At 44.5% G+C, this 20,167-nt stretch overlaps 1 protein-coding gene across 1 annotated transcript; it reads left to right on the top strand.

Moving 5' to 3' along the window:
- Nucleotides 1-2,565: 2,565 nt before the first annotated feature.
- Nucleotides 2,566-19,664, top strand: RTP2 (receptor transporter protein 2). The gene is made up of 4 exons (XM_063622326.1): nucleotides 2,566-2,760; nucleotides 6,276-6,364; nucleotides 15,774-15,941; nucleotides 18,884-19,664. The coding sequence occupies exons 3-4, from the start codon at nucleotides 15,778-15,780 to the stop codon at nucleotides 19,395-19,397; spliced, it is 678 nt and encodes a 225-aa protein (XP_063478396.1). The 5' UTR covers nucleotides 2,566-2,760; nucleotides 6,276-6,364; nucleotides 15,774-15,777; the 3' UTR covers nucleotides 19,398-19,664.
- Nucleotides 19,665-20,167: the final 503 nt, after the last annotated feature.

Below are 20,167 nucleotides of genomic sequence, written 5' to 3'. Positions count from 1 at the left end.
CCATTAGAAGGACACTTACACTTCTTTGACTAGGCCCAAGCTTCTCTGTAGTGGAGGCCAAGGCATGCTGTAATCCCTCCAATGTAAGAAACAAAATGTCATTTACCCAAAATGCTGTACCCAATTGGAAAGGCAGTGTTCCTCCCATCCCAGAGCAGAGCTAGGAAGCTTCAAAACGGTACACAGAAGCCCAGCCCTACCATGGGAAGGCTGCCCATTACATGAAATGTAGCATCCAGGGCCTGCCTCCAAAGAAGAGAAAGCTTCAGCACTCACTAAGAAAGTGGCCTTCTCTCATTCCCTATGACTCATGGGAGAAAAAAAGAAAAAAATTAACATAAAAAAGTGGCCTTCTAGAAAGACAGATGCCCAGGCAGGAGGACTTTGGAGTCTAGAAAAGAGACCTAGTGGGTTTACAGCCCCTGAGTAATACATTGCTCCCAAACCTTTGGGGTCTAGCCCCTTATTAAGTGAGGCTGACTCATTTAACCCCAGATGACAGCTGCTCAACATATCTAAGAGATGTGTTTCCTGGGTCTTTCTTTCCCTTTAAGGACCCCAAGAAGGCAGGTTGGTTATGTAAATACATATGGAGTTGGGATCACAGAATATTGTAACTGGAGAGAGCTTAGTGATGATAATTTCTTCCATAGACAAGGAAACCAGCCCTGAAAGGAAAGGTGACATGCTTAAGGACACACCAAGAATTCTTATCAAACATCACCTGACTCCCAGTGAGGTTTGTAACATGGTTCCAGCCCTCAAAGGGTTCGTAGTCAAAATCACAAAACAAAACATGGACATATATGGAAGGAAAATTACAAGGAAACACCAAAATATAGAAAACTATGGCTAATAAATGATGTTCCTCAATGAAAACATATAGGCACAGGGAGGGAAACATCACACACTGGGGCCTGTTGGGGGTTGGGGCTAGGGGAGGGATAGCATTAGAAGAAATACCGAATGTAGATGATAGGTTGGTGGGTGCAGCAAACCACCATGGCACATGTATACCCATATTACAAACCTGTACATTCTGCATATGTATCCCAGAACTTAAAGTATAATAAAAAACTGATGTTCCTATGGATTCTGCATGTCTTGAGAAGGGGCGTGTTCAGAATGGCAAAACGTTCTTTCAGGGCAGTACAAGGTGGACAGCCGTGTTGAGCTGGTGGCCCATGGAGAAGCACTCTCGGGGTTCTCATATGTCTCCCATTTGTTCTGTGGAACTTCAGTGCCTCCTTCCATCTGGACAGAGCTGTCCTTTGATGTCACCAGTAGGAGTCACCTCTAGAGGTGTAATTAGTTCGCCAAGGCTGCTGACACAACGTACCACAAACTGAAATGGCTTAAACAATAGAATGTTATTGCCTCATGGTTCTGAAGGCTGGAAGTCCAAGATCAAGGTGATGGCACTGTTGGTTTCTTTTGAGGGCTGTAAGGATGAATCTGTTCCAGCCTTCTCTCCTACCTTCTGGTCATTTCCTGGCAATCTGGCATTCTTTGGCTGGTAGAAGCATCACCTCAGTCTTTTCAACTTCACATGGTGTTTCTGTGTTTGTGTCTCTGTATCCAAAGTTCTTCCCTTTTTATGAGGTCATCACTTGTGTTAGATTAGGGCCCACTCTCATGACCTCGACTTAATTAATCATATCTGCAATGACCCTATTTCCAAATAAGGTCACATTCTAAGGTACTAGAAGTTAGGACTTCAACATATGAATTTTGTGGGGATATGATACAACTCAACAGAGGCTGTTTATGGGAAGAAAAATGAGGAAAATGCTCTCAGAAAAGGCACCACCCTAGCTTCTAGTTTGCACTTTCTTCCAGCTGTCAAAGACTCAGGGAATTGAGATTTGGAGAGCTTTCTCTTTGCCAGTAGGCTTTACACTCATGGTCTCAATTACCCTCACAACAACTCACTGAAGTGGGTTTGTCTTACCTCTTACAGATGAGGTGAATGGGGTACAAGAAGGTCATGGCACTTGGCTAAGATCAGGCAATACGTCTCTTTTTTCTTCTCTAGCTAGTTTTGTCTTTTATGTCACTGGTAGGTCTCTGTCCAAAAGAGCACCAGATAACAACATAATTGTGCTCCGTGAACAACCACACTTTGATCATGCAGATGGGAGAAAGCTCTAGATCCAGGTAGGTCTTTATGAAATAGGAATCACCAAGAACTTACATACCAGACCATCATGGGCTTGATACAAGAACTGGAGACTATTATAGTTAATCATATCTTGAATAATCATGGAGTATTTGAGCTTACCCCACTGACGGTCTCATCCAGCAGTTCTGCACCATAGGGAGCTTTCAGAGATTCTGCTGCCTGCTCTCCAGATGATTCTGACTTAGAACCAGGGGTGAGAATTCTGATCGAATCCAACTCTATCATAAAAGAAAGGAAGTAAAGTGACATTAAGCAAAGAAATTCTATAAGGACGAGGACACAGCTCCCCCAAAGCCTATGCCAGTATTATTTCCTCAGAAATAATACTACCATGACTTCCTATTTCCAGAAATCTTAGTGCTGCCACTAAATGGTTACCTTCTTCATATACATTCATATATCTGATTACTTCTTTGACAGAACCCTGGCGGGGGGAACCTTGTATCAATGAACAGGAATTATAAACAGGAAGAACTCAACTTGATAGAATAAAGGACTTCCTGCTGTCTAAAGATGGAACGGGCTTTGGGTGAGCATCTGAACTCATCACTGAAGGCGATTTAAGCTCAAGATACGTGGTGAGTTGGCAGCAATCTTGGCTTGCAGGGAGGGTTGGATTAAATGACTCTAAGGTCCCTTTCAAACTTGAGATTATACAAGATCCTATCTCATTTAGAAACTGATTTTAATCACGGCGAGGGATTCAGAGTATGTGTTTCCTCCTAGGAGTCTCAGGAAGGAAGGGCCATGGAAGTCTGGGGGCCATTTGCGGAGGGTTGGACAGCTCCTGTAACCTGAATTGACCTGCACTCCAGGGACCAAGTTGTGTCTTTCTTCGTTTTTTGTTTGTGTGTGTGTTTTTTTTTTCTAACGTACAGAGGCTTACAGTTTCATACATATCATTTTCTGATAGCGAGGCTCTAACCCCATCTCCCATCATTTCTACCTGGTGCACCCTATTCTTCAGTCACATGGAGAAGCTCACCACTTCCCAAACCTGTGAGGCTTCAGTGTCTTTGCAAACACCAAGACCCCTGCCTAGCAAGTCTCTTTTCTCCGTTTACCCTCACTTCAGTCCCTCTCTTCTTCCAGCCTGTGAATTTCTTCAGCCTGAACAACTGTGAGCATCTGTACGAGTTTGTTGAGTGACGGAGTAAAGGAGTGAGTGCGTGATTAAGGGTTCCTGTTGGTCCCCGCTTTCTCTGAGGCTGTTCTACTGGTGCAGTCTAGCAAATAGCCACAAGGTGGCAGGGTAGACTAAGCAGTGAAGGCTGCAGGTGCCACTTAGTCTGGCTCCAGGGAAGCAGGAAGGTATAAATGGGGCCAGTGCTATTTTTTGAGTTGGTCTCCTATGCCTTTGTACCTATTCTCTTTCTAAAGCCTCTTCGTCATCTCAGCAGAGCCATTTAACAGAATTGACTTGGGGGCTCTGGCCCCCAAATCTTTCTTGCGGAGATCTACTTGAATGTGTGTAAAGTTCCATTCTGAATCACCCCTTTGGGGGATCAGGAATTTCCAGTTCTCCTTGAAAACATAAGGGGTTATATCTCAATTCTTGGGCAAAAGAGGCCAATTCCTAGTAGAACTGTGGAGAGAGGCAGGGGTTTATGATATGACACTAATCTAGTGTCTAGTATAACAAACTTTACAAATCGTAAAAGCCTTTCATCTCCAAGGGTTCACTTAATCCTCACCACAATCTTGCCAGTTAAGGAAGCAAGATATCCCATTTGACAGGTGGCAAAACTGAGGTTCGGAGAGGAGAGCCTAAGAACATCTGGCTAGTGGGTGAGGGCCGAGAACAGACCATTTGCCTTCTGACTTGCTGTCAGACACTCAGCTAGCACAGGCGGTAACGTTGTGTGTCAGTGGGTAAATTAACAAAAAGGTACACCTGTCTTTGTGAGGCAAGAGCATAGGGTCTGGAGACAGAGATCCTAAGGCCAATTTGCACTAGTTTCCTAGAACTGAATAAAAAGGAAAATCCCATCTCTTCACACCCAAGTAACAAAAGGATCAGAGGCTACTCCCTTTGCAACCTGCTCCCCCCACCCCTCCTGCTTTTCTGCCTTGCAGATTAAAAATGGAAGTACCTCTGATTGGTCCCCTCCTGCAACCAATCAGACTGATTGTAGGCCTAGTCTTCACTTGCATAGGGGTGTAACTTTGTAACTTCACTTTAGCCTCTGATTGGTCACCTTCCATGACCAATCAGATTGGTTACCTTCCATGACCAATCAGATTGGTTGTGAGCCACTACTTCATTTACATAGTGTGTGAACCAAGTAATCAATGGGAAGCCTCTAGAAGGTATTTAAAGCCCAGAAAATTCTGTAACCAGCGTTCTTGAGGTCCAGCCAACTGCCCCTGTGTGGAGTATAATTTCGTTTCAATAAATCTATGCCATCTTTGCTTTAGTCTTTCATAGCTTTGTTTGTGCATTTTGTCCAATTCTTTGTTCAAAATGCGAAGAACCTGGACACCCTCCACTGGTAACATTTGTGTACCCTTGAGCACAGCTTTTTCAACTCACAAGAGTGTAAGGAGAAAATTTAGGCTTTTAGGGTTGGTATTCTCTTAGGGTCAAAGTTGTAAATTCTGGGCGTAGACAGAGCAGAAGCCACCAGGACATGCCATGGCGCTCACCACCTGCATCACAGTGTAGGCCTGTGTCCCTGGACGGCTGGTGCCTAGGCTGTGGGCTGGGTGCATCTCAATCTCCTCTCTGCTCCCCTTCAGTGCTGAGGGCCTGAGGAGGTGCCCCTTAAGCATTGGTCTCCTGATTACACTCAATGACTCTGGGTAGTTGTGGGTGGGAGACAGCATCAAATCCCTGCTGTCCTGGGACATGCCACAGTGAAACCCAGCGCAAACAGCTTCTGCCTTGATTGAAGACCAGGCTCTGCTGTTGACCAGCTACTGGCCTTGGTCAGGAAACTTACTGTCCCTTGGCCTCAGCTTCTGATTGCAAATGCAAAGACTGTATGAGATAATCTTCAGGACCCCTTTTGGAAACAGTGACAAGGACTTTTCTGGTCAAAGTAACTGTGTGATGGAGGTAGGAGATTGCTCTCACTAGGGGAGTTCTGGGAATATAAAGCATTCGTTGAGGCTGCAGAGTTCTAATTGCTGGGGGCCAGCCCTTTCTCATCTATTGTTCCTGAGTTTTCCTGCATCCAGGAGACCAACACGCATGGACTCAGGACTTAGGGTTTTCTTATTCATGCCTCCTGATATTTTCACAATTCAAAAGGGGCTAACAAAATGACACTAGTTATCAGAAATTCTAATTCATTTTTCAGCTCACAAGGGGCTCAAAGTTCCTGTACATGTAACAATATGGAACTTTGCTGAGATACACTGTCTTTTTAAAAATAGTATCTATTGTTCTGAATTTAATTTCAAAATTAATATCTGTTAAATATACATAAAAACTTGAAAAACAGCTATGACAAAACGTAATAAATAACACTTATTAGACATTCATCATATGCCAGGAGCATTTAAAAGTTTTTTAAATTTTTAAATAATTATGGACTCACAAAAAGTTACAAAAAAATAGTGCAGAGAGGTCCTGTGTACCCTTCTGCAAGTTTCCCTCAATGGTAAGGTCTTCCCTAACCATAGCACAGTATCCAAGCCAGGAAGTTGACACAGTGGGTATAATCCACAGACCTTATTCTGACTTAACTCGTTTTACATGCACTCGTGTGTATGTGTATATGCGTATGTGTGTGTGTGTTTCTATGCGATTTTGTTGCATGTGTAGATTCACATGGCCACCACCACAATCAAGATATACAACAGTTCCATCATCCTGAAGACCATTTGTGCTACCCTTTTATCGTCATCCTGTTTCCCTCCCTTCATCTCTAACCTCTGGCAACCGCTGATCTGTTCTCCACCCCTATAATTTTGTCTTTTTGAGAATGTTCTATAAATGGAATATATAAGTAGAAAAATAATATTAAATAACATTTACTGAGCAGTCACTATGTGCCAAGAACTGTTTTTGGTTCTGTGAAAGTATGAGCTTATTTGAACCTCTCTGGAACCCACTGTAATAGTCTCTTTTATTATTCTTACTTTACAGATGTGGAGACTGACGTCATCACCCGATTTTATGCAGCCAGTCACTGGCAGAGCTGAGAGGAAAATCAAGATCTGGCTCTAGACTCTGAGGTTGTAATTATCATATTATCTCTCTAAATTGATTCAGCATAAATGTTTAAAAATTAAATACAGAAAAGTATAATTAAGAAAGATCAACAGTAGCCTTAGAAAACTTCAATGGATTGGTGCCATACAGACCACATTCTCTAAGAACAGTGCAATTAAGTTAGAAATCAACAATAAAACGGGAACTGGAAAAATTCCACTTGTTTATGCATTTTTTAAAAATTCCCTCAAAACAACTCATGGGTCAAACAAGGAAAACTGAGTTTACTTCTAACAGGAGAGCAGTGGGTTCCCTAATGACATAGTGCACGGTGCGGGTGTTGGTTGCTTCAAGGCTGAAAACAAATGAAGGTAATACTATCTCTGCCCCAGACTGAATGCATGAGGGCAGGGACCATGTTTCAGTCATGCCAATAGCCTCAGAGCCTCACCTGACAAGGTGTTAATAAATGCTTACTGAATGCATTTAAAAATAGACTCCTCTGGACACTGCCTATATTCCCTTGGATCCTAAAGTGCAGACAAAGCTGGAAGACTCTTTGAACCACTGGAATCAAAAGCACACCAAAACCAGGATAGAGATGCATAGAAACAGCAAAAGGGGTGGCTATCCATGTTAAAATCAGTGAGAGCACTTGGCTTTACATGGCGCCTTTAGACATCCAAAATCTCAGCAGAGAATGGGGCTTCAGAGGTCAGCATCTTCGAAATTTCTGATTCAGCACCTAGAAAATTGATGCTCAGGGTACTAAACTGATTTAACGAGGGTTATTACAAGCTTGAGATAAGAATCTAGGTCTCTGACTCCCCATAGAGAGCTCTGTGCCAACAGAGTGGACCCTTGACATTGCCAGAGAATTTTTGCCTACGCTTTCAGGAATCCTCCAGTCGAAAACCCAGAAATGTCTGCAAAGGTTTTCAGGCTTTTACTGAAATCCCATTTAGAGAGAATCACGGTGTATTAGTCAGGGTTGTCCAGAGAAATGGAATTGATAAGATCTATATGTGGGGTGTGTATGTGTGTTTGTGTGTGTGTATGTGTATTTGTATGGTTCTCCATATATTTAGGTAATATATACACATATATACACATATGTATATGTAAATCATATACACACATGTATATATATATATACCTAAATATATAGAGAACCATACATATCATATGGTTCCCAGGTTCTTCAGAGAAACAGAACCACTAATATAGATATTTATGTGTGTGTGCTTGTATAGGATATACACATACACACATACAATATATTATATATATATATATATATATATATGGATATTTAGGAAGACATTTATTATGAGGAATTGGCTCATGTGATTGCAGAGGTTGAAAAGTCCCACAGTCTTGCCAACTACAAGCTGAAGACCCAGGAAAGCCAGTGGTATAGTTTGAAGGCCTGAGAGCCAGAGAGCTGATCTTGTAGATTCTAGTCCGAGTCTCAAGGCTTGAGAACCCGGAGTTGAGGGCAGGAGGAGATCAATGTCTCAGCTCAAAAGTCAGGCAGAGAGTGAATTCAACCTTCCTGCATTGTCTTTTTATTCTATTCAGGCCCTTATTGGATAGGATGATGCCCATCCACGTGGGGAGGGCCGTCTGCTTTCCTCAATTCACCAATTCAAATGGCTGATCTCTTCCAAAAACACTCTCACAGACACATCCAGAAATCGTGTCCAAGCAGTTATTTGAGCACCCCTTGGTCAAGCGAAGTTGACATATAAAATTATTCATCATACATGTGTTGCCAATGCATGTCCTCACATCATGTTAACATTTTTTTCAACTTTCAGTGATGTTTCCTCCCTCTTTAGATAAACATTTTCACACAGAGACAGTATTTATTTATTTATTTATTTATTTTGAGACAGAATCTCACACTGTCACCCAGGCTGGAGTGCAATGGCGTGATCTCGGCTCACTACGACCTCCGCCTCCCGGGTTCACACGATTCTCCTGCTTCAGCCTCCTGAGTAGCTGGGATTATAAGTGCGCACCACCATGCCTGGCCAATTTTTTTGTATTTTTAGTAGGGATGGGGTTTCACTATGTTGGCCATACTGGTCTGGAAATCCTGACTTCGTGATCTGCCCACCTCGGCTTCCCAAAGTGCTGGGATTACAGGCGTGCCTGCCAGAGACAGTATTTTAATAAATTCCCAAGGTACTGCCTGTGCAGTGGAACACGCAAGCCTCGGTGAGGTGCTGATGCCGGTTTCAGATAGGGGCACTCATGAGCTAACAGAGGTTCACAAACAAGCTCCAAATCTGTGTCCCACAAGCCATTGTGCACCAAACTTGGAAGATGTCAATGCCATATAACTTTTTTAAACATTAGAGATACTATAAAACACTGCAATGTTTTAAAAAATCAAATACATTCTTTAATCAAATGAATTCTAAATGTTTAACAATAGTAACTTGGAAAAAAATGAAGGGCAGGGAGAGGTGGGGTGAACAGGATATGGAACTTTCATTTAATAGTTAATATATTTTTGTATCATTTGAAATTTTACAATGAGTTTATTACTTTAAAAACTGTGCCCAGGTTCTACTCTGGGGAAGACAGGAAAAAAAAAAAAAAAAACTGGGCCTAGGGAATAGCTTAGTGGATAAATATGCATAGTCAGCAAGCCAGATTGTATGAGTCCAAATCCCAGAATTGTCACTTATTAACTATATGACCACCAGTAAATCACTCAACCTTTCTGAGTCCTGGTTTCCTCTTATGGAAAATGGGGAAAATAATTATAGTATCCACCTCATAGGGTTCTTGTGTGTGCTTAAATGAATTAATATATGCAAAATACTTAGAAAAACTCATAGTGCATAGTGAGGGCTTTATCACTATTACCTTTTATTATAATTAAGGTATATTAAATTAAGGTCCACTTCTGCAACTAGTATTTAAGATGAGGAACTAGTCTGCTGTTTCTTTGCCCAGCTTCTGATGCCTCGAGAATCAGCTTGAAGCTTTTGCCATTTCTTGCATCATATAAATTCTCTGGATAGAATGAGTTTGGTGTTGTCCCCTGACCAGCTTCCATCAATGGGTCCCCTTGGACATGGAAACCATTTTGGACTGAATCTTAAGAGTTTCTTCACCCACTCAGACTTCATTTAATTGCCTTGCAGGTCATGACACAGATTAAGTAACTATTATGGCACCGGCACCAGCAGTTTCTACTTTATATTCACAGAGTTTACTTTTCACTGTTAATTATTTTCAAACTCCCTCTTCCCCCTGGCTACCAGCATAAATCCACAATAAGATTTTTCTATCTTCTTCTTATAGCGTGATAAATCTAGGTAGGAGATTTAAGACAATTTGGTAGATATAGCCCATGGGTGTCTGTGTTCATTTGTCACATGCTGATGTACTACTGGAGACTTATAAGCATCAGTGTATCTATTTCTCATTCACATGTACCTTCATTAGTGAAAATAGTCCATAGAAGTTTTATTGATAATAAAACTCATTAAAAATTTAATATTCCAACTCTATTAATAACTTTTCAATATAAAACATTGTAAACTATTTCTCCAACTTCTCATGACACGTAATCCAGTAGGTCTCAATTGGGAGTGTACAAAAGAATACTCAATGGAGTCTTCTCCCTAGAGAACACTTTTGGATAATGGAGTGAAGGTCCTTTTCACACCTCCTACAGAGGGATCTAGATTTGCAAGGAGCTAAGAGGATTAGAATTCACGACAAGTGTGTCATGGAAACAGCATTTTTAGACACCAACCAATTTATGGGGAAAAGGAAGAGAGAGCAATGCGTTTAAATAGCACATTGTTGATATGCAAATAGGATCATGTAGTTCAGGCCTAAAATGATTTAGTAATTTCGCATCCCCTCTAAGGCAAAATTTCAACTTTGCCAAGGCATTAAAAACTCCATAATCCAGGTCCCATGTATCTTTCAGGCCTCAACTTCCACCACTCTTCTGTGTGATCCAGATGTCCTAAATGATACGGAGTCTCAAGAATGATTCTATGTCATTTCATTTTCTAAGTCTTTGCCCATGCTTTCCCCTCCTTAGGGAAAAGCACTCCTTAAAAAATTTTTTTTTATTTAGCTGCCAATTGCTCATCCTGTAAGGGTTTATTCACATACCACTCCTTCTGTGGAAGCCTTATTGACTTCCCTACCTGCTGTGACAATGCATGTTTTCCAAAGACGATCACACTGGTATCTCCCGACTTGCATCTTCTTACAACATAGCTTTGACTTTCCTCCTATCCAAATGTGGGGTCTATGTTCCTTTACCTTGAATCTGGGCAATGGTGAAAAAAGTGTTGCCTTGTGACTTTTGAGGGTAGCTCATAAAAGGAAGCACAGCTTCTGCCTGATTCTCTTGGGACAACAGCCCTTGGAACTCAGCCAGCATCCTGTGAGGAAGCCCAGGCTCCATAGAAAGGCCATGTGTAGATGTTTTGGCCTATAGCCCTAGCTGTGGTCCCATCTCACAGGCAGCATCAACCTCTAGACATAGGAATGAATGAGCCTTCATGTAATTTTTCCAAGAAGACCCAGTTTGTTGTTGTTGTTTTAATTGGAGAATGGTATTAGGAACCCAGATGTGTATGGTAGGTGTGCTCATTGTTACTGGGGTGGGTCATGTTTAAAGAAATATTCACTCTGACCAGGCACGGTGGCTCATGCCTGTAATCCCAGCTCTTGGGGAGGCCGACATGGGTGGATCACGATGTCAGGAGTTCGAGACCAGCCTGGCCAATATGGTGAAACCCCATCTCTACTAAAAATACAAAAATTAGCCAGGTGTGCTGGTGCACGTCTGTGATCCCAGCTACTCAGGAGGCTGAGGCAGGAGAATTGCTTGAACTCAGGAGGCAGAGGTTGCAGTGAGTGGAGATCACGCCATTGCACTCCAGCTTGCGTGACATAGTGAGACTCTGTCCCAAGAAAAAAAAAGAAAAGAAATATTCACTCTGCGTGAGATGAAGTGAGGCATGCATTGGTTCTTCATGTGCTCCCACTCTATATCCAAATTTAACTATAATTGTTAGATGTTCTGGCTTGTAGTTGTGGCCATTTTCTTGTTTCACTAACAAGGGATCTTTCTGTTTTAAAATTCTTCTTATTCTGGTCAGTGGGTTTCCTTGTAGAATTCTCTCTTCCCAAGCTTTACTTACATTTACCTTGGGACTTTGCAAGAAATGTAGCTTTTTAACTACAGTGTCTATAAGCACATATCAAGAAAGCTCAAATTTACTGAGAAATATAAAGATCCACATCTCATATGCTTTGTTTTACATCTCATGTAAAACATCTTCGTTTAACATGTTTGTTTTACATCTCATGTAAGACCTGCATCTCATATGCTTTGTTTTACTATAAAACCTACCTGCCTTATCCTTGGGAGTAAGAAAGCATTTTTATAGTATGTAGATCTGCTCTTTCCAATTGTTTGACAACTGGGGAAATAAATTGAAGTGTTTCTAGCATATTTAACTTAACTCTAAGCAAAGCCTGATCATTTTGGGCCTGTGATTCCTATTGACTGTGTATCTTCTGGTTCCAATGTCAGAGCTAAGTGGTCTGTTTAAATCTTTACTGGTGGCTTTTAACTGCCTGTTTTTGTAATATCTATGTAATGTTTGTCCAATTTTATGCACTTGAACAATTTTATCTTAATTTTTGGATAAGAAAAAAGGTAAAGTCAGTATCCAGCCTTAAGAGTAAATACAATACTAATGAGTGTATTAGTCCTTTCCTTCCTCATTCCCATGTAAATTGAAGTACACAGTCAATTCTGGGAATGTAAAGTCTCCAAGGAAGTTAATTGAGCTAAGCGTTGGGGCCAAACAGCCTTTCTGACTGCTCTTCAAGGACTCCCCATCAGCCTTTGGAAGGTGACCTGGTTCCTAAAGATAGATACTCAAGGTAAAATTTGTTCTATTTATAGTGAAAGACTTGCCTCAGGAATGGACTCAGCTTTAATGGGTCCTTTCCTTGTGTGGAAAGCCCCAGAACTACAAATATTCTACTGGGTAAATGTGGGTTTAAAAGGAAAGATATATATTTTTTAAAGTCTGCCCAGGATATTGACCCCAGCATTGCCATTTTTTGAATGGATGCTTTAAAAGCCGGCACAATCTATCCCATCCTCCCTTTTCACCCTGCCTTGATGGCTGGGAGTGTCCCAGAGAGAAGTCATGGCTATTTTTGTGTGTGTTGAGCCTCAGCTCAACAGAAACTAGCAGGTTCTCTGAGCATAGCTAAGGAACCCTGATGAAGGACTTCATCCTCTTGGACAGAAGCAGCATAGGTTGTACCTGCCGAAAGTGTTCCCAGACCCTCTATATTCTTCCTTCCTAACTCAACCCCCGTCTCTTTTTTTTCTCCCTTGCATGGAGCACACCCTATTTCCATCTGTCTTTTTATTTATTTACATCCCATAAGAGATTCATCACCAAATCTCTACCTAGGATAATAAGGCCTGGAAAAAAGGATACGTAGATATGGTCACTCTTAATACAGACTCCAGAACCTTTGGGGTGCTGGGAAGCACGGTGCATAGAATTTGGACCCTTGGACACCAGCAGAAACAGAATGTCACTTGCCTGCAGTTGCTCCGGGTGCTGCCAATTAATAAAAGGGCAGCGTGAAATCTTCCTGGGAAGATTCTACTATGTGCCACAATTAGAGAGCCATGGACTGCTCTGCGTGGCCTCCCCTGAGATTCAGAGGTCATCTCCCACCCAAAGAGTGGGAGCTTGGACCATGCTGTCGCCAAGTGCTACATCCTGGGGATGGAGAGGTCTTCCTAATATCTCTTGAAAACACTCCCCAGGGGATCTTGGATTCACCCTAGAGCATCGTCTATGGTTCTTTGAATTGCGGAGACACAGGAGAAGATAGGACACAGCTTGCATTAGTCCTGGATCTATTTCCTGGTAAAGACATATTATAAACCACTAGCTCATTTTACTCGATCTTCTTTTTTTGTTTTTCATTTTTGGCCTCCAGTAGCCTGTGGGACAACATATCCCATCAGTAACAATGGCTGGCAATAGAAGGGACTCTTCCCAGGACTGGAGTAGGTGGAGAGCAAATTTGTCTCCTCAAGGACATGTATTGAAATCTCTGAGGCAGAGGTGTATATAGTTTTCAGAACTCCCCAGGTGATTTTGATGTACACACCTTTTCAACTCTTCATTACTTTGTCATTTTAAGCTCCACACTGGCATTTCTTACAGTACTCTAATAAGTAAAATTGAATAGTAAATATTTTACAAAGCTCTTCATTAACCTGCATTCCAAATTGAAGGGGAGAAGTGATTCTTTTATCCATCACCTCCCCTTGCTGATTTGTTTGCAGAATACAGGTGCATAGTATTTTATTTTATAAAGAAATAACAATTTTCTTATTTGAAAAAGTATTACCTAGATAAAATATGTATAATGCAGCTGCCAGAGTGTGATGTGGCCACAGCTGTAGACAATATACATTAGTGAGCTCTTAGATCGTAGGTTCTGGAATAGGATAGTGTTGTTCACGGAAAATTGAAATAGTAATTGTGCTCACCGATTGTATGAAAAGTGAAAACAGTGCTGTTATACAGAAAGATGAATTATATTGGTCTCTGCTTAGAAAGCTGCTATGCTAAATTAAACCTGATACTAGGCCTAAGGGGATTGCATCATTTGAGGAAAAAAAAAAAATAACAGGTAAACCCTGACAATTCTCATCCTCTTTCTGTTTTTCCTTTATTGCCATTTGTTCTGGGAACAAAGGTATAATATTTCTCAGAGGTTCATTCCTGGCATGAGGGTCTAGGCCAGGCCATAAGCTCATCTCAGCTTCGTTCAGTTCCTGGCCATTCATGGATCCCTCTGTCTCACCTGGTCTGGTAACTGGCTTCAAAGGGAATCCCCAGTGAGGTTTGAGCTACCCAGTCCTGAGAGCCTGGGCCAGTAATTTTCCATTTCCAGGCCTCAGTTGTTTTAATTCAATGTCAAGAAGTTTTGGTTAAGAAATGAAGATTTCAAGAAATAAACCAGATTTTTAAAAATAAAAGAGCTCTTCTAGAGCTATCAGTCAATGATTCGAAGACAATTGTGTCCTTTCTGCGGTCTTTAGCACAAAGCCACTAGAGTAACACCTTTTCATTTCAAGAGGGAATCAGTGACATTGTCCCCGACCTCACCCTTCCTGAAAACCACTTGGCAACTCAACACCAAGAGCTTCTGGTTCTTAGCAACCTGTTTCACTTCTTGATGCTCTTTACTGTTGGAACTCTTCACGTCTAGGGATCCAGATTACCAGGTTAAAGAATCGTAAGATGATTACAGCTGGAAGTTGGACCAAAGCTAGGGTAAGCAGCCACATGGCTGGCCTTTTCCATGCTCAAGGCTGCCTCCCTTCAGGTGATCGTGTCTTCACTTGGATTACCAAATTTGAAGTCAAATTCCCCTCTAGTCTCTAAAGACTTTAAATTGGGCATCACAGAGCTGCAGATGCTCTCTTGCTCCAGCTCAGCAGCAACGGAGGCAGCAGGAGCCTGCAGCACAGAACAAACTCATTCCCCCAGCAGCCACCTTAGCCTGGCTTGGGACCGGGAACTGAATATGGGCTCTAACAATTCTATGACGCTATGAATCTGAAATGTTATTACTGTGTTTTGCATGACATAAGAAATTACATTCTAGCTCACCAACTGGTCTGAGATTGCCCTGGGCAAAGAGATGTTACTTCTCACTCAATTCCCTGTTAGGAGCACAATAGTACTAAAATAAATAAACAAATGAGCTCGGTTTCAGAAGGCCCAGATCTGAATCTTGGATGAGCCACTTAGGGGTTGCATAAACTTCAGTTTCCTGATCTGATATGCCTTGGCCAGCACACAGGTCAAGCAGTTAGTGCTAGGCACATGGTAAGTGATGGTCACAGCACATCAGGGGGTGTGGAAGCAGCAGGTTCTGACTTTCCCTATCCCTCATTTCTCCTTGACTTCCTAGGGTGTCATAGCACATGATGTGGAGAATGCTAGAAGAGCAGTTGGGTGAAGCAGGGCCACCAAATAGTCCTTGCCTCCTGGAGACCTCTGGAAACCCAGATGAGTGTGGTCTGAGGTTGGGCCTCCCGCTGTGCTTGCTCCTCTCAGGCCTATCCAGCGCTGCCTCTGAAACCTAGCTCAGGGCCCTGAAACTCCCCCTTGGGGCTCCCCTTCTCCCCAGCCCTCGCTCTTGGTGCCCTGCCTGGCTACCATGGTAACAGGTTCCAGGGTAACAGAGGAGGGAGCTGGGTCCTGTTTCCTCCCAGTCCTGCCGATGAGGATTCTCAGACCATAGACACTGAATTGTCCCGCGCCTATCCGTGCTCTTTCTGTGTTCTCACCGGGGCTGAGCTTGAACTGCCACCTCTGCCATCAGGACCATGTATACCAGCTTGACCACTTGTGAGTGGAAGAAAATCTTCTATGAGAAGATGGAGGTGGCAAAGCCAGCGGACAGCTGGGAGCTCATCATAGACCCCAACCTCAAGCCCAGTGAGCTGGCCCCTGGCTGGAAGCAGTACCTGGAGCAGCACGCCTCAGGCAGGTGAGAGGCTAAGTGTGGAGGGACCTTGCAGACAGCCCCTGGGTCACAGCTGTGGGGTACTTTCCAAGGAGAGACAGAGCCCAGTCCTGGGGGCAGGCTCATTCTGGTGTCAGCTCAGATGGGGAGAAAGACAAAGAACAGCCGGCTGGGTCACAGAGTTCTTGTTTTTAATCCTAGCAATACCACTAACTCCCTGGGTGACCCTGAGCAAGCTATGGTCCATCTTTGGGTCTTAGTTGTCCACATTAAATGAAAAGCTGTAATATCATCTACATCCCTGCGATCTCTGACATTTAAAGAGTGAGTTGGAACTGAAGGAAGAAGCCTATGAGGTCCATTGGGGAAAGCTTTAATCTAGGAGTTGGGGGGATGTGGGGGGTATAGCTATGCTCTGGTCCTAGATATGTTTAGTGAACTAATCCAATTTGATCTGAATACAGAAACATTTATTGATCACCTGCTATGTGCTATGAACTGGCTCTATAGAGCTAAGTAGCCCTGTACACTTGGCAAGTCCATTTCCCTTTCCGGCTCTCAGTTTTTATATTTACAAAATGAGGGGGTTGGTCTTAGATAATTGATCCAATCCACTCTAGCTCTATTATCTATGTATCTGTGATAAAAAGATTTAACTTTGAGCAAAACTTTCTTTAGGAACTTAGAGCCCAGGGTCCCACTCTTTATAGGAGCTGCACATCTGCCACAGGGCAGAGAGTAATTGAGGCCAAGGGGACAAGGCCGTCTAAAGTCCACATGCCTTTCCTCCTTTTAGATCATGACCAGGGACTGGGACTACAGAAATCCCTCCCAGAACTACCTCAAGTCCATCTGTAGGGTCTGTGCAGGGCTTTTCCCTGTGTCCTTGGATTCAAGAGAGGCCAATAAGTGGCTGTGCTCTGGAGATGTAGCCAGAACATGGACACAAAGCCTGGGTTGTTCACGTGTATGTGTGTGAAGCTTCTCGTGGTGCAGAATGGTGCTGAGAGTGGGAACAGAGGAGGCAAGACGTGGGTAGGGAGTTTACGTTTGTACTCTTGCCCCAAGACCTGGAATTATTGGAGTAAACCTGTCTTGTGAAAAAAAGACAGAAAACCAGAGGTTGGCTGATTCATGCCAGTTCCATCAACTCAAGAAGCATCTGTTGGGTACCTGTTATGTGCTGGGCACTGGCTCTGCCTCTAACTAGCTGTGTGTACGTGGATGCCTCTCTTACTATCTGTGCTCCAGTCTCTTCTCAGTGAAATAAAGGGCTGACTAGATGCTTCTTATGCTCCCCTGCCCCCAGATCTGGTATTTTTTAATTTAAGATGTGAGGCCTGGCTTGATGGAGGTGAAGCAATTCTGGGTTGGCTTGACGTAAAAAAGGCTTAGAAGGAGACCGAAAACATAAAGCATTTGAACTGCCTGGTGGGAGGGGTGCAGAGGCCTGGAAACTTGAGTGCCCGGGATCCAGAGTTTAGGGGCTGAGCTCAGCAAGCTCATGTCTCCTCTTGCCTCAGGGGTCAGCTCCTCTTACTCCTGGCTGGTGACTTGTGGCTCCCAGCTGGCCTCAGGAAGGGCTGAAGAACTGCCGCCCATGAGCTTATTTGTGCACAGGCTCACTCTGTCTCTAAACAGGCAGATGCCCTGCAGCTCTCGCCCAGAACTGGGGGCGGGGAACCTCTCCTGGTTCAGTACCAGCTAGGTTCCTCTGACCTGCCAACCTCGCCTTGGGCCATTCTGGGTACTGTTCTATGCTCATGTGATCAGGCTTTCAGGGGTGAGGGCCAGGCTTGGCCTCACCTCTAACCCACAGCCTGGGTTGAGTGGTGCTTGGCATATGGTAGGTGTTGAATGGTGTCTGTTGGATTGAATTGAGTTCCTAACCAGAAGTCCTTCAAGGCCATCATACAATGGATCCAGAAAGGGCCAGTGATGAGAGCAGGGTCAGCCCAGTGGACATCTGACTGCCTGTGAAGCCTCTGTAACAGAGGCCTGGAAGAGGCTCATCTCAGGGAAGGAAAGAACTGCCCTGGAGGTCAGGAGCGCTGCATCACTGAAGGTGTGCAGGCAGTGGTGGGGGTGGAGTGAGTGGGGCTTGCCTAGATGAGCTCCAGGCTACCACCCGCCACACTTCCTGAGGCTGGGACTCTAGAAAGCCCAGGTTAGGCCAAGTGGCCTGTGTGCATGTAAGAGAGAGAGAGAAAGTGTGTGTGTGTGTGTGTGTGTGTGTGTGTGTGTGTGGAGTGGCAATGGGAATGAGTACCCTCTTTTCCAGTCCCCACTGCAGGGCTAGAGTGGGATCTAGAGAAGACTTGTCAAGAGACGGGGGACTGTTCTTTGTGAAGATGTAGTAACTAACTTGGTAGTTCCTTCTAAAAGACAGTTGATCCGACCCATCTACCGGTCTGTCCATCCCATCATTCTCAGTGGTTTACTGAGGACCTACAATGTGCCAGGGTCTGTGCTTGGCACGGTTAGAGGCGTCTCTTCTCCCCAGAGTTAGGAAGATGCATGAGTTAGATGGTGTATGTCATCCTTCTTATTAGAGTCGCAGGAGGTCACAGAGGAAGGACCCTTATTGGAGGCCAACACACACTGCATTTCACAGGTGAGAAATGAAGCCCAGAGAGGGGGAATGACCCTGCACAGCGCCCAGGTGCAAGCCCTGAGTGCATCGGGCTGGGGGGCAGCTGAGACCGCAGGAGGCAAGCTCTAGAGCACTGCTGGATGCCAGATGGCTCCGGCACTGGCTCCTGAGGATGCTGCTCGGGTCCCAGGGGTGTTCACCAGGAGGAGGCGATAGCAGGCCGGCCTTGGAGTGCTAATGAATCCACAGGGCAGTAAACACTGCCTCCATCTCCAAGCACGGGCACACAGGCTTTTTTTTCCCTCTCAGAGCTCCTCAGGGCAGGCTTCTCCGGGATGCCCACCTTCTCCACCCCTCTTTTTCCTCCCGGGAGGTTCCACTGCTCCTGGTGCTGGCACACCTGGCAGTCTGCCCACGTGGTCATCCTCTTCCATATGCATCTGGATCGTGCCCGGCGGATGGGCTCGGTGCGCATGCGCGTCTTCAAGCAGCTGTGCTATGAGTGCGGCACGGCGCGACTGGACGAGTCCAGCATGCTGGAGGAGAACATCGAGGGCCTGGTGGACAACCTCATCACCAGCCTGCGCGAGCAGTGCTACGAGGAGGACGGTGGCCAGTACCGCATCCACGTGGCCGGCCGCCCGGACAGCGGGCCGCATTGTGCAGAGTTCTGTGAGGCCTGCCAGGAGGGCATCGTGCACTGGAAGCCCAGCAAGAAGATGCTGGAGGAGGAGGCGACCGCCTACACCTCTGAAGCCTCCAAGCCGAGGGCCCAGGCGGGATCCGGCTACAACTTCTTGTCTCTTCGCTGGTGCCTCTTCTGGGCCTCTCTCTGCCTGCTCGTTGTCTACCTGCAGTTCTGCTTCCGCAGTCTTGCCTTCCTTTAGTGGAGCTGGTTAAGGCTGGGAGAGGGCACATGGGCTTGAGAGTGGGGAGGACACAGTCTGGACTTGATCCTGCTACAGATTCAACATATGACTGGACAATCCGGTCATCTCTGTGGGCCTCAGTTTATGCATCTGTGGAATGAGGGGATTGCATTAGAAGATACGTAATGATTCTTTCACTGGATGTGACAATAATGGGTGGAAGGGGAAAAGGGTGTAATAAAGGTTTTAGAGCTTGCCAGGATTGGTGCTAGTACTAAGTCAACAGGGAGGGACCTGCTTCCTTTCCCTTGTCCACCTCCATCTCGACCTCTCCTTATGCTTCATTTCCATGTATCATCCCCCATGATGACCCCATTAGGTTCTGTGTTAATCCTGCCTTGTTCTTAAGCTCACCTTCAGCTGCCTCTGCCCATCCCGCCTTGCTTCCTTTTGGAGAGGGCAGTGGCCCCATTCAATGCTTAGGGACAAGGTACCTGGTCCTCTCCTGGAGAGCCTGCTCCCATCGTTCTGAAACTTAGTTTTTTTACTCTGGTGCTAGGGTCTGCTTGGCTGGAATTGTCTAGGGCTGCACTGTCCAATATGTTGGCCACTAGCCATATGTGGAAATTTCAATTTAAATTAATTAGAATGGAATAATATTAACAATTCAGTTCCTCAGTCACAGCAGCCATGTACTTGGGCTGGCATAGTGCTTCCAGAAGGCCCTGTATTAGTCATCCACCATCCAGACCTGAACATCGAAGTCCATGTCATAGCAGGCTTGGCTG

Source organism: Symphalangus syndactylus, chromosome 17 (assembly GCF_028878055.3).
Source record: "Symphalangus syndactylus isolate Jambi chromosome 17, NHGRI_mSymSyn1-v2.1_pri, whole genome shotgun sequence".
Classification (NCBI taxonomy): Eukaryota; Metazoa; Chordata; class Mammalia; order Primates; family Hylobatidae; genus Symphalangus; species Symphalangus syndactylus.
This window is presented reverse-complemented; position numbering and strand designations above follow the sequence as displayed.

What these genes read in the sequence shown, in the direction of transcription:
- RTP2 (XM_063622326.1), top strand. Translation starts at nt 15,778, where the DNA reads ATGTATACCAGCTTGACCACTTGTGAGTGGAAGAAAATCTTCTATGAG. An exon ending in GAGCAGCACGCCTCAGGCAG is followed by an intron (nt 15,942 to 18,883) that starts GTGAGAGGCTAA and finishes TCCTCCCGGGAG; the next exon opens with GTTCCACTGCTCCTGGTGCT.